This window comes from Rhea americana, unplaced genomic scaffold (assembly GCF_003343005.1).
Source record: "Rhea americana isolate MKP2758 unplaced genomic scaffold, rheAme1 scaffold_53, whole genome shotgun sequence".
NCBI lineage: Eukaryota > Metazoa > Chordata > Aves > Rheiformes > Rheidae > Rhea > Rhea americana.
Genome location: NW_028186679.1, coordinates 5,093,482 through 5,105,984, shown reverse-complemented (window position 1 = coordinate 5,105,984; position 12,503 = coordinate 5,093,482). Strand labels below are relative to the sequence as shown.

The 12,503-nt window shown below is 35.1% G+C and overlaps 1 protein-coding gene across 6 annotated transcripts in view; it reads right to left on the bottom strand.

The window, feature by feature from the left end:
* Positions 1–12,503, bottom strand: part of NSUN6 (NOP2/Sun RNA methyltransferase 6) — a 30,385-nt gene that overhangs the window by 6,313 nt on the left and 11,569 nt on the right. For all 6 annotated transcript variants that reach the window (XM_085318361.1, XM_085318360.1, XM_085318364.1 and 3 more), the window contains 5 exons: positions 11,764–11,873; positions 8,903–9,056; positions 7,158–7,239; positions 4,035–4,154; positions 934–1,078 (listed from right to left, as the gene is read on the bottom strand). In XM_085318361.1, coding sequence (XP_085174487.1) covers positions 934–1,078; positions 4,035–4,154; positions 7,158–7,239; positions 8,903–9,056; positions 11,764–11,873 — 611 coding nt within the window. The remainder of the gene's footprint in view (positions 1–933; positions 1,079–4,034; positions 4,155–7,157; positions 7,240–8,902; positions 9,057–11,763; positions 11,874–12,503) is intronic.

Here is a 12,503-nt window from a genome sequence, read left to right as displayed (position 1 = left end):
TACTGATAGATCTACCTTTGATTCATTACTAAAACGTTTAAAATATGTYATATGTCTTAATTGCAGGGACGTACAGAAAAGCTTTCATGATATCTTAGCTTTATAGCTAGCTCTTGTTCAATTATGTAAGTGCTAAGTACCAACTACAATATTTCATGCTCATAGAAAGACTACTAAGAAAATACCTTTCTCCCTGCAAAGCATTCTAACTGTAAGGCTTAGGGAGAAGGCAGGTGAATTATGCGAGCTGATCTCTACTTAGGTTAACCAGTAAGTGAGCTAAAATATGGTGAGAAAGAACAGCATACTTTGCACAACAAACTAAAAATAATCAAGACAGCAGATACCATTTAAATAATTCTATCTATCATGGGAACAGTATCAGTATCGTAAATACAGCATTTCAGAAAAGAATTGAACTTAAATGAACTTAAAATAATACACTCTGCTTCTATAGCACTTTCCATTTTTATGCCCCAAACAGCTGAACAAACATTAATAAACTAAGCCTTGCAGTGCTTTTGGGAGTTAGGTATTAATACCCCCATTTTACAGATGAGGATGCTGAAGCAGAGAAGCCAAACAATTGTGCCAAAGTCACTTCTTTCTCAGAGTGAGTTAAACAATTCAGAGTATGAGGTTAAATGCTATCACAAGAGAAGTTTAACACTTTGTCAATCTTTGATATTATCTGAAAAGGGAATGCATTTCTTTTTGAACCCATTAGGCTGTGATAAGGACAGGTATTTTGAGTTCTGTATTTGCATTATGGAGAAATTGATAATCTCTGAAGCACAGAAAATACAAGGGCATTCACCATGCTAAAGCAACCTAGGTTTCTGCCGAGATTTCAGGGACTTGTGGACAGGTTTAAAAACACTAGTACAAATAAGATTACCATTTTCTTCTAAAAGCCCAAGGCATTTACTTTACCTTGTTTATCCTCTCTCTTCTCAACTGAGAGTGCCTTTGTTCCATCATAGCAAAAGGCCTTAATGCAATTCAATTGGAGCAATTCAGCATTCTGCTTAATTTTTTTCACCTTGTTGGCTATCTTGTCCATGGCTATTACTTCACCCTGGAAAATAAAAGGTTTATATCAAAAGTATAGAGATTAACTGGATGTGCAATTCCTGATTTTTTTTTTTCTATGAGCAGTATAATGAACGAAGTTTAGTGTTCCCTACAGAATTTTATTATTCATAAACCCACACCACAGTTGTCCTTGTTCTCACTTATCTTCTGTGTTCCTCCCATAAGGGTAGATACTAGTCTGGACCTCTTTGCATTCTGACTGGCACCTCCTTGACCAGATCGCTGCCAAAGGGAACCTATAATTAATGGCTGAATTCTGTCAAAAGTTTTTTTTATTATTGTTATTTTGCTTTTTACTGGTTAGTTTAAGTGAGGTTAAGTTCAGTTTTCCTATTCTTCAGGAACTGGTTTCTATGAAACTCATAAAAATTTAATCATTTAAAAGAGGGTAGAATTCTCAAATACGTGGTAGAAATGGCCAACAGCTTTTAAATTTGCATAGACATAGTAAGAGACAGACAGAGGATGTGATCACATACACCTCAGGGAAATGAGGTCCACAGCCAGACCTCTAGCTCGCTCAGATTCAAAACACTTAGGGTAGTTGTCACTTGAGTTCTGTTGGGAAAGAATAAATTTAGAAAATGGGGAAGGATTGCAACTATACATCTTTCCTTTATGTAAGAATAAGATTTATTTTTTCCTCTGCAGACACACAGCACTACCTGCTAGATGAAATTTAAAAATGCAAAGGAAAGAACACATTTTCAGTAGCAACTATAAACCCCAAAGCAGTAATACTACCTTTTGGGGGGGGGGGTTCAAAAATATAGAAAGAAGACTTGCTATAGGAATTAGAACCAGTTGAGAAAACACAATGACAACTTTCTGCTATGTGCTGATGACTCTCTAAGAGGCTTATGGAAGGATAATAAGACCAAGACAGACTGTGTAAAAAAAGATAGTCAAGAAAAATAGGCCAGTTGACTATAGTAATCATGTTAGCCAATATGTAGGACAAGTATGAAGAAAAAAGAAAAGTATTTATGTTGTGCCAGTTGCGTCCAGCTTTCAGCCACTGTGCACCAAATCACCTCTTACAAGGACACTCGATGGGCATATGCCACTGCTTCTCCCCCCACCACAGTTCAACCCACATGCATGGTAACAACTCATCATGCCTGAAGGGTGGGTCTATTCTTAAAACAGTCGATTTACTATGTGTGTGCTGACCTGCAGATACTCAAAGATAAATCCTTCTCCTGAAAGACTCTCAGGAAAGAGAATGCGCTGAAAGACAGAAACTCTTCCCCAGCTGGCCAGCTCTGGCCGCTGCCAGAAAGACCTCTGGGAAAAATGGTGGTTTGGACTGGGCTCTTTACAGTCTACATATACACTAAATATCTGGTTAACAATAATAAATTTTTGAGTTGTAGCTATTCCTAATTTATATTTAGAGCTATTGCTAATTTATAATTTATAATTTCCATTATCTGATCTAAAAATAGATAGAAAAAATTGTTAAAAAATATTAATTTTTAATAAATTACAAAAAAATAACATTTATTCAGATGTTTCTGAAATGTAAATGATTTATTACACTGTGTATTGAAATTTAGCATGGAATATCTGTGACTGGAACTTAACCAGAGAGTAGTGCAAATTAACTAAATGAGCAGACATTTCTGTCATATCTAAAATAAAACTACGATATTTAATCAGAAAAGGAAAGTCAATTTAAATAAATTTCAACACCTGCATTCTGAATCTTTGCTGCTACAGCTGGAAGTAAGCACAATCAAAATATCTAAAATGAGTGAGGGGAAAAAAAAGTTATATAAAACGTACATATATGCAGAAAAGTATAAATGGAAATAAATCCATGACAGAGTGTATGTTTTTTACAGACTTTATTTTTTATTTACCATATTGAAATTCTTTTCTKGAAGCTCTGTAACTCTATCCAATAAACGAATAATGAATGTCTAATGCATGTTTGCAAATTTTCCATATTGAGAGACCGAACAATTCAATAGCACTAGGAATGATTACGTCAAGCAAACTGCCACACAGAACTAACTACACGGCTTCTCTAAGTACACACCCATCATTAGCCACTGCTAAATCTTCCCATTAACGCATAGATACTTGCTGAAGTACTGTATAATACAACTGCAAAATTTCTAATCATCTGTCATCATGTAAAACCCCCATTCCAACCAAAATGGCAACTGGACTAGTTATAAACATTTTAGAGGAAACACTACACTTTTTCCCCTCTTTTCTAAAAAAGAGTAACCCACATCTCTATMTTTCGCTTTGCATAAATCAATTTGATATATGCAAAGCTTTATTCCTCTCTCCATATTCTTTTTGACTTGTGTACTATTTGCCTTCATCTTTCTTTGAATACTACTTTTTGCTTCTTTTCACGTCACATTTGCTTTTTGTCTTTGAAAGTATATTTTATTTCTGACCTTCTACCTTAGAATGGTAAGTTTGCACTAGAAATTCTCAGTAAAAACTATGAATTGTGCAATACAGATGTGATCTGAGACTGCAAGTTCCTTGGATTAGTAGCTTTTTGGCATTTTTGTGTAAAGTTACATATTTTTTGGTACTCTTTAGCAAACCGTGATTTCCACATATCCTCAATTTTGTGAATCCAGTGTATTCCTCAGTAACTTTGCCCTGCATGTTACAAATGTTATTACAAACAAAATAAGATAATTTAAAAGGGGGAATCAAACATGTTTCAGTAGGTTAGTTTGTAACAAATATAAACTTTTAAATGTGATGGTGAGTATTTGATAAAAACATTTGTGCCCGTTTCAGTAACTCTGATGTGCTGCAAAATAAATTGGTAAGTAGAATGTCCAAATATTAGTGTTTTGCTCTTCTAACTTATCTGTGGATTCTGACAGGTAAGTGAATTGTGCCGACGATCAGTAGTCAGACTTTCTTCACTGAGATATCAAATGCTCAATGACTTCTCTTACCTGGTCATGCATTAACGTGGCAAGATGGGTTGTTTTTCCTCCAGGTGCAGCACACATGTCCAAAATTCTCTCTCCTGGCTGAGGGTTTAAAATGTGGCTCACAACCACAGAAGGCAAGTTCTACCATAAAAACAATAATGGGAGAATTTAAGCCTTATATCAAGTCTTACATTAAGTAATGACAAACACTGAAAAAAAATTTATTTGATAGTGAAGATGATTATGATATTGGTGCTAATTCCATATCAGAATATGAAAAACTGTATGTTTGAAGTCCACAGAGGCTCTTCTTTATTTAAAACCATATATGAGTATCTGTGACTGAAGTTTAAGGGTTTGTGACTGAGGACACAATGCTAAGAATCAAAATTAAATAGGCTGATACCATGACAGACATAGAGCAGCTCTGTATATTATGAAGATTTTAGGTTGATCTGTTTACTGGAACATTTGTTGTATGAATATATTGGTGTATTTAGTAGCAAACAATTAGATGAATAGGCAGGATTTTTAACTAGATGAGTTTAAGTACAGAGAAGCTGTACTTGCATAAACAGAACAAATGCACCAAAGATAAATAAGGTGCAATGTCTGCAGTATTAACATCTTACAAAATTACAAACATACTCTGAGAGATTGTCTTCTAATTTGGTTGAACAGAAAGGTATAAAAAGTTTTATTTTCTCTTTACTATTTTTTGCCTTTGGTTAGCAGAATTTCAAGTCTCATGCACAGTATTAAAAAATTAACACTAATTAGGTGCTAATACTATCGGGTGCAGGCCTTCCTCTCATACACAGCAAATTCCAGTCAAAACAGCCAGGTTCAAAGGGTTGAAATCAGCAGCATGAAGTCCAGCTGGAGGCCAGGCACTAGTGGTGTACTCCAGGCATCAGTACTGGAGCCAGTCTGTTTAATCTCTTCATTAATGACCTGGATGATGGGACAGAGTGCACCCTCAGTAAGTTTACACACCACACAAAACTGGGAGGAGTGTTTGATACACCAGGTGGTTCTGCTGCCATTCAGAAGGACATTGAAAGGATGGAAAAATGGGCAAAGAGGAACTTTGTGAAGCCCAGCAAAGGGAAATGCCAAGTCTTGTACCTGGGGAGGGATAACTCTCCATATACCAGAATATGTTAGGGGCTAGATGGCTGGAAAGTAGTTTAGCAGGGAAGGCCCCGTGGGTCCTAATGCACAAGAAGTTGAACATGTACCAGCAATGTGCCCTTGTGGCAAAGAAAACCAGCATTATCCCGGGCTGCATTAGGACAGGCATTGCCACCAGGTTGAGGGAAGTGATCCTTCCCCTCTGCGTAGCACTGGTGAGACCACATCTGGAGTGCTGTGTTCAGGTCTGGCTTCCGCAGTACCAGAGATGCATGAATATACTGAAGCAAGTCCAGTGAAGGGCAAATAAGATGACTGTTTGGAGCATCTGYCATGTGAGCAAAGCCTAAGAGAGCGGGAACTGTTCAGACTACAGAAAMGAAGACTCAGGGTGAGCTGGATCTTATCCATGTGTACAAATACCTGATCGGAGGTTGTAAAGAAGATAAAGCCAGACTCTTCTCAATGATATCCAGTGACAAAACGAGAGGCAACGGGCACAAATTTTGATACAGAAAATTGCACTTGAACATAAGGAGGAACTTTTTTTACTGTGAAAGTGAATGAACACTGGAAGAAGTTGCCCAGTGGTTGTAGAGTCTTCATCCTTTGAGATACTCAAAACTGAACTGGGAATGGTCCTGAGTAACCTGGGATGGATGACCCTGCTTTGACAAGGGGATCATGCATTGGACTAGATCTGCAAAGGTTCCATCCAACTCAACTATTCTGTGATATTAAAAAAAATATCAAAAATGTACACTTCAAACAGAAATCAAAGGAATTTTGAACTACTATGCAATTCTAAACTGAGTGTTTAAGGTGAGCACCCAAAACTAAATTCRACCAATAAAATACAGACCTTAACATACGGAAGTTAAATTCTCACATGCGTACAGTGTCTCAAATAATCTGTCTCTACAAATTCTGTCCCYTGAAAGTAAAAACTTTGATAACATGAACAAGGCAAGAAAAAGGCTTTCTTTTATTGCAGGCCATCAGATAAWACATTGCTCGACAAACTTCTTTTTGCTCACACTAGAAGACATCATTGATTCTCATTTAAAAATACTGATTACAAATACCTGAAAATAACTGTACTGTACTGACTTTGATGGAAGAAATGAGGAGTAAGACAATGTACTGTAATAAAAGACTTACCTACTCATCTGAGTGACAGTTATACAAATAAAATGAGGAGATAACTTAGAATGTAAGAGTATACTTCTGAACAAGGGTTTATTTGAGCTAAAATTTACATTTACAGATGCAAATCACTATCTTTTTCTTTAAAAAAGTGYTGCATAGCTTGATTTTGTTCTAAACCCAGAGAAGTGTTCATGCTTATATTAATTACTTATATTATTACATTTCAGCACAGCACTGACACCCAATTGTCATGTCTGAGCATTGTTTTTAACCAGATTTGTTTGGGGTGAAAAGAATATAGATTCCTTAAATAATAAAACTGCAAAAAGAAAAGCTGACTAGAATGTTCCTGGCTCTCATAATAAAAATATCAAAGTAATTTGTCATTCTTTGGAAACTGTACTTTTAAGGTACAAGGTAGTGATAACTGTGCTACTGTAAGATTTTTCATGTTTGGTTTGTTCAAATAGATTTTTTCCCCTAGGGATAAAAGAGGTGAATGTTCCCTTCAACTTAAAGCCTGCCTAATATCTGGGGATATATCTACAGAAGGATGTACATTGAAGGAGGGACATATTTCAGAGGTCATAGGCAGTTTCCAGAAACTGAAAAATCTTTGCAGAATATCTGAACAAAAAAAATTATACACTTTTAAGTGAAAATCTCTTTTAAARTCACAGATGCAGAGTTAGTATGATTAAACCAGCTACATGCAGGTACTGTGTTCAGTCTAAATAATTCATTTTCTTTAAGTAGTGAATTAGGTGCAATAATACACTCTGAGTATATAGAGTCCTAATGAACACTTAAGGGGATATTTATTCTGTGAATAGCATAGACTTTTTTTTGTAAAAAACATACCTGTAAAAACAAATGACTAGGAAGCACATTGTCAAACGAAGGGCTAAGGTAGACTGGCTCTATCATTCTTATGCCCATCCCACTGAAAAACATGGAACAATTTATTTCAACTACTCAGATTCATAATTTTTAACACTATTCAATTTAAATCATTATGCTTATATATAAATAAACTGAAGCAAAATTTTACAAAAATGAAAGCATAAAAGCATTCATAAATAAAATAAACACTTTTACAATTTTGTAATGTGATAGTCTTTAAAATGACACATTATGTTGGATAAACTATAAGAAAAAATATGCTGCATTATAAATTGGAACTATCTATATAATTTGCAAAAAGTAAATTAATCTGTTTTGTACATGTGGCAAGCTGATATCTAATCAAAGCCTCAATAACATAAACCAATGCATAAACATATGTTTTAATATGATTTAAATATGTTAATTTTGGTCTATAACTCCTTTTTGGCTAGTCATATTTGCAACAGGCACTGGAGTATAATTTTCTACTTAGTTCTTCCTTCATTTTTATAAAATGTCTCAGATTCTTGTTGAATAACTGAAAAACATTCATTTAAACCCTTAAGGAACACCAATTTGCCTGCAAAGCAACTGTTTAAATTTAGGAGCAACCCGAATTTTAAATAGGAATGAGGTTCATTTAATTGTAATCTGTAATACATTTTATTAGRGTAAGACAAATGTAAAACAAGAAAATGAACAACACAGAAAAATAATACTGAACTTGAAAAATATACCATAAATTACTGAAGATAAGAAGAATTAGTAACTTTTTGCATATGCTTTGCAGAGCTGCATGATAAAGATGGATACAAAAAAGCAAACTTGYGGACTCCATATTTAGTGTCACATACTATCATTCCATGTCATCAACTTAATAGGAATATGCTACTCCTACCTCTACTATACTCAAGCTGTAATACATCAGAAATCCTCTAACAATGTCATCCTTTTTACTAAATCTTTTGTAGTTTATTCTGATTATGTAAAGTTTCAGTCATTAATTTGATGTAATGCTGTTTATACATTGCTTCTGTACATGTTTTAGATGAGAGGAAAAGGAACAAACCATAAGCTTTGGCAATAAAATAGAAGAGCAAGTAACCYTGAATTAGTTAACTACCCTGGCAAATGGTGTTACATTTTTTGAAGATATCTGACCTAACAAACCTAACCTTCAACTCTAAAAATGTTCTTAGGCGATAGGGAGGAGGGCAACGCTGCATTTCAGCCAAATAGCAAGGTAGTAGAACAATTTACCAAAATGGAATTTTGCCAAAGTACATTTGTCACTTCTGTTTTTATTATGTTAATAAAGTTAGATGTTAGTTAAAACTTTTTTTGAGAAACCATTTATTTCCTACTCCTTTCAGTAAACTGGTATGTGGAACCCATTCCGCAACTAAATGTTGAAATGGTAATACTTACTGTAGGACTTTAACCATAATTAAGATTCCCTTGCACAAGCAGCCACACATACAAACATACTTAGCTGTGAAGTTATAGGAGACAGCAGGAGGCATAATCCTATTAGATTGCCAAACGCTAAAACTTCCCAAAAGATGCTGAAAATTTCTGTGTCTTAAGACCTGTCAATACAGGTCTTAAACAAAGCCATCATGTGGCTTCTCAGATGGTACAGAACATTTCAAAATGCCTTGCCATCTCCTCCCTTCCCTTTCCAAAGTTGTAGGTGTAAATTCCAGTTACCATGGACTTACTTCAGTGGGCCATTTGAACTGAAGATTTCATTGCGATTCAGTTCAGAAATCCCATTTCCAAGGAAAACTTTGATTCCTCCAAATTCTTTGGCTCCTCTTTTACACTTCCCTTCAATATCAGAATACACTGAGACCAAATCTCCAGCTTTCAAAACTGTTCAAAGAGGAAGAGAAATTTTGACATTAATCTTATACTTGACAAGACAATAGTGACCAAATACTTTGGAACTTTAAGTAGACTACTTACTCCAGCTCTTGTATCACAGCAAAAGTTAGACTTCCTGTAATCTACACAAGAGACTCATTGGTTTTAGGTTTGAAAGTATATGTGGTGAATGATGGTTACCAACTAGCTAGATTTTGAGAGACTCTCAGTTACAAATCAGACTCTGTTTTCTTTCTTTGTAAGAGGCTAGACAAATCTCTGTTTATTCTATCACCACATAGTCCCTCACGAGTTTTGAGTCCACTCTTTGGGATTTCATCCTCTGTGTGCACTGTAGGCACACAAGTATATTAAACCACAGTGGTTCACATTTAGAGCAATTACTCTACTCAGACAGTAATACTAAATTTGCCTGATGACCTTTGAAAGCTTGGTAGAACATAGCTGATGAAAAGCTGCTTAAACTCTAACTGTTGCTTTGATACAAGTAGTAATGTATTTCTCAGTGGAGACAGTTTMTCAGATGCACCTCTCTTCCTACCTCTAACACAACTGCTGTTCTGAATAATCCTCTAAAAGAGCTTGCCTCTTCAATTCAGTTATGTACATAAGCGTACACCAAACTCTAGAAACATGTAGTCCTAGTGACTTGAAGTATCTTTCTGAACTGGAACCAAAATAGATGGGAAAGAGGGTTGGTTTAGGTGATTCTATAGAATAGTAAGAGAGCTTGTTTTATGTACAGCCTGGCTGAAAATATACTTAAAAATAAAAGCCACCACTGACAGCAATAAACCATTTTCCAAAGTGGCATTTCCAAGGTAGCTGACTGGCTGGAGCAGCCATAAGATGCAAGAGATAAGATAGTACAGCTTCCCAGAAATTCTGAGAGTTGTATTTAAGAATCTTTCTTTTACTTATTTTCAAGGGGCCTTCCTAAGATGGAAAAATGCCCTGGTATTCTTAAATGGAATATTTGTTAAGTATCTACTAAACATTTCACTTTTAGCTATCTTCTTATAAAATGTGACCCAAAACATTTTATTATCTACTTAATCTTCACATAACTAAAACTTTCAGCTATTTAACTCTTCCATACAGCATATTTGTCAATGATTTTTTGCAGTATTCAAAAGCAAGGGGTTTTTATTTTACTCCTCACTAACAATTATCTTTTCAAAATTTGTTAGTGCTACAGCTTAAGCTTTTTTATCATTTGGGTGCCTACACTGGCATTCCCCTAAATCAAACCTAAAACTTAGATATTGATTAGTTAAATTAAACTCAAAGCCCCTTGATAATTAGTTTATTCTCACTTGGTAGCTAGTTCAATGATAACATACCTGCTCTCGCTTAACTCTCTTTTTTGGCTAGTTAGACCACCTATACTTACAGCCACGTTGTATTTGGTATCAGGTGGGTAGCATGCCCTCCTATTTTATTTCCCTATCTGGAATTCCTCTGAAGTGTTCCTGAGGTATGAGTGAAAGGATTTTCTTTTCTTTGAATCCAATGTTGCATGCATAATTACATACAGCAATTATGATAAATCACCAGCTAACTCAAACACAGGCTTGAATATTTACGAGGTTGTCTAAATTAGCAGCTTCAACAGCTGCTACAGCAATACACTTATTTCCTTATCAAGTCCTAGATTGAAAAACATTCCTGCTCTGTGAAACAGACTTAAGCATATGCTTAAAACTAAGCACTTATTAAAGGTTTTTCCTGAATAGGAATGAAGTGGATGGAAAATATTTTTCTGACTGTTTAATAGTAAGAACCATAAAAACTAGAAGATATCAGCACAATAGAATAATGAGGTGAATCATCTAAAATTGTATCGGTTTCACATAAAGTTGACCTTCAAAGGCAAAATAAATAGCATTGCTTCAATAGGCTATTGAACACTAAGCAATCAGATTATATGTAGGAGATTTTTTTTTAATCTTGTCTCTCAGGCATAGAAAGACAGAAAAATACATATTTCCATTTCTTAAGAACCTGAGCCATTAAAATTTTTCTCATCAATAGATCTAAATCTCTCATACACATACAATATCAAATGAATTGCCAAAAGATAAAAAAAAATACATTTTTCTAGATCTGGAATTTAGAATCCTATGGGATCATAAAGTCAAGTGCCTTGGTGAGCACATAAGGACGTCTTGAAATAATGGCAATTAATCAACATACATCCAATACCACCTAGATATGTCTGCTGCAATCCTTTTTCCTTTGCCAAGAGTGGAACGTGACAAACTTCTCTAAGTTTATTTTACTGAAGATGATTATTAAAAGCTACCATAGTTGCTATTAAAGAAAAAAAAATCTAAAAATCCACGTTTCACTTTAGATATGTTGCTTAAAATATTTTCAAATGAAAATAAGAAGAAACTAGAACCTTTGAGAACTAATAATTCAGCTAGGAATTGCATATTAAAAAAGGAAGTTAAATAGCCCAAATGAGAAATTATTATACATAATTTGTTATTAGTTTTGCACAACAGTGGTGAAAATTTCAAACAAAAGCCAGATAAACTTAAAGTATGTATTTACTAAATACTACAACTRTAAGATTCATTTCAGCTGTGAATAGAACAAAAAAATGGCATTCTATTTATTGGAAATTGCCATCAATGGGTGATACACTTTCCCTCTAAAACCTAACCGAGGGTATTTAAAGAACTCTTACATTTTGAGGTAGATATGATTCCTGGGACATATACATGTGCTCCTCGAAGTACTGCATAACCACAGTGGGCTCCAACAATGACTTCAGATGCATGTCTTTTTATACCTTGCCTAAAAATATAAAATATAGTTCAGTTAAAAAAAATCCTAATAAAAAAAAATTACCCTTCTCCTCTCCCCCTCCCCTCTGTGGTTCATAAATAAATGTTTTTGTGGCAATACAGTGGAGAAATATTTAACTATCATGTATTAAATTTAAAAGATTCATTTTAGTCTCAGAGGAAGCAAAGGACAGAAACAAAAAAGGAAACCACTCCTCCAAGTAATACAGATTCTGAAACCACTGCTTCAAAYGTGATACTGGAATACAAATAAATTATATTAGAATGCAGATCTGTCCCATTTCAGACTAGATGATAGCAAAGTGACTTTTTTGTGTTTAACAGCTGCTATATTCTCCCAAAACAGCAGGAATTCTGAAGAAGGTAATTACATGTACACTTAGAATCACAGAATCAAAGAATCAGTAAGGTTGGAAGGGACCTCTGGAGATTATCTAGTCCAACCCCCCTACTCAGCACGGTCACCTAGAGCTTGTTAGACAAGGTTGCATCCAGGCGGGCCTTGAAGATCTCCAGAGAAGGAGACTCCACTACCTCTCTGGGCAACCTGGTCCAGGGCTCCGTCACTCTCACAGGGAAGAAATTCCCCCTCACAGTCAGGCAGAACTTCCTGTGCTTC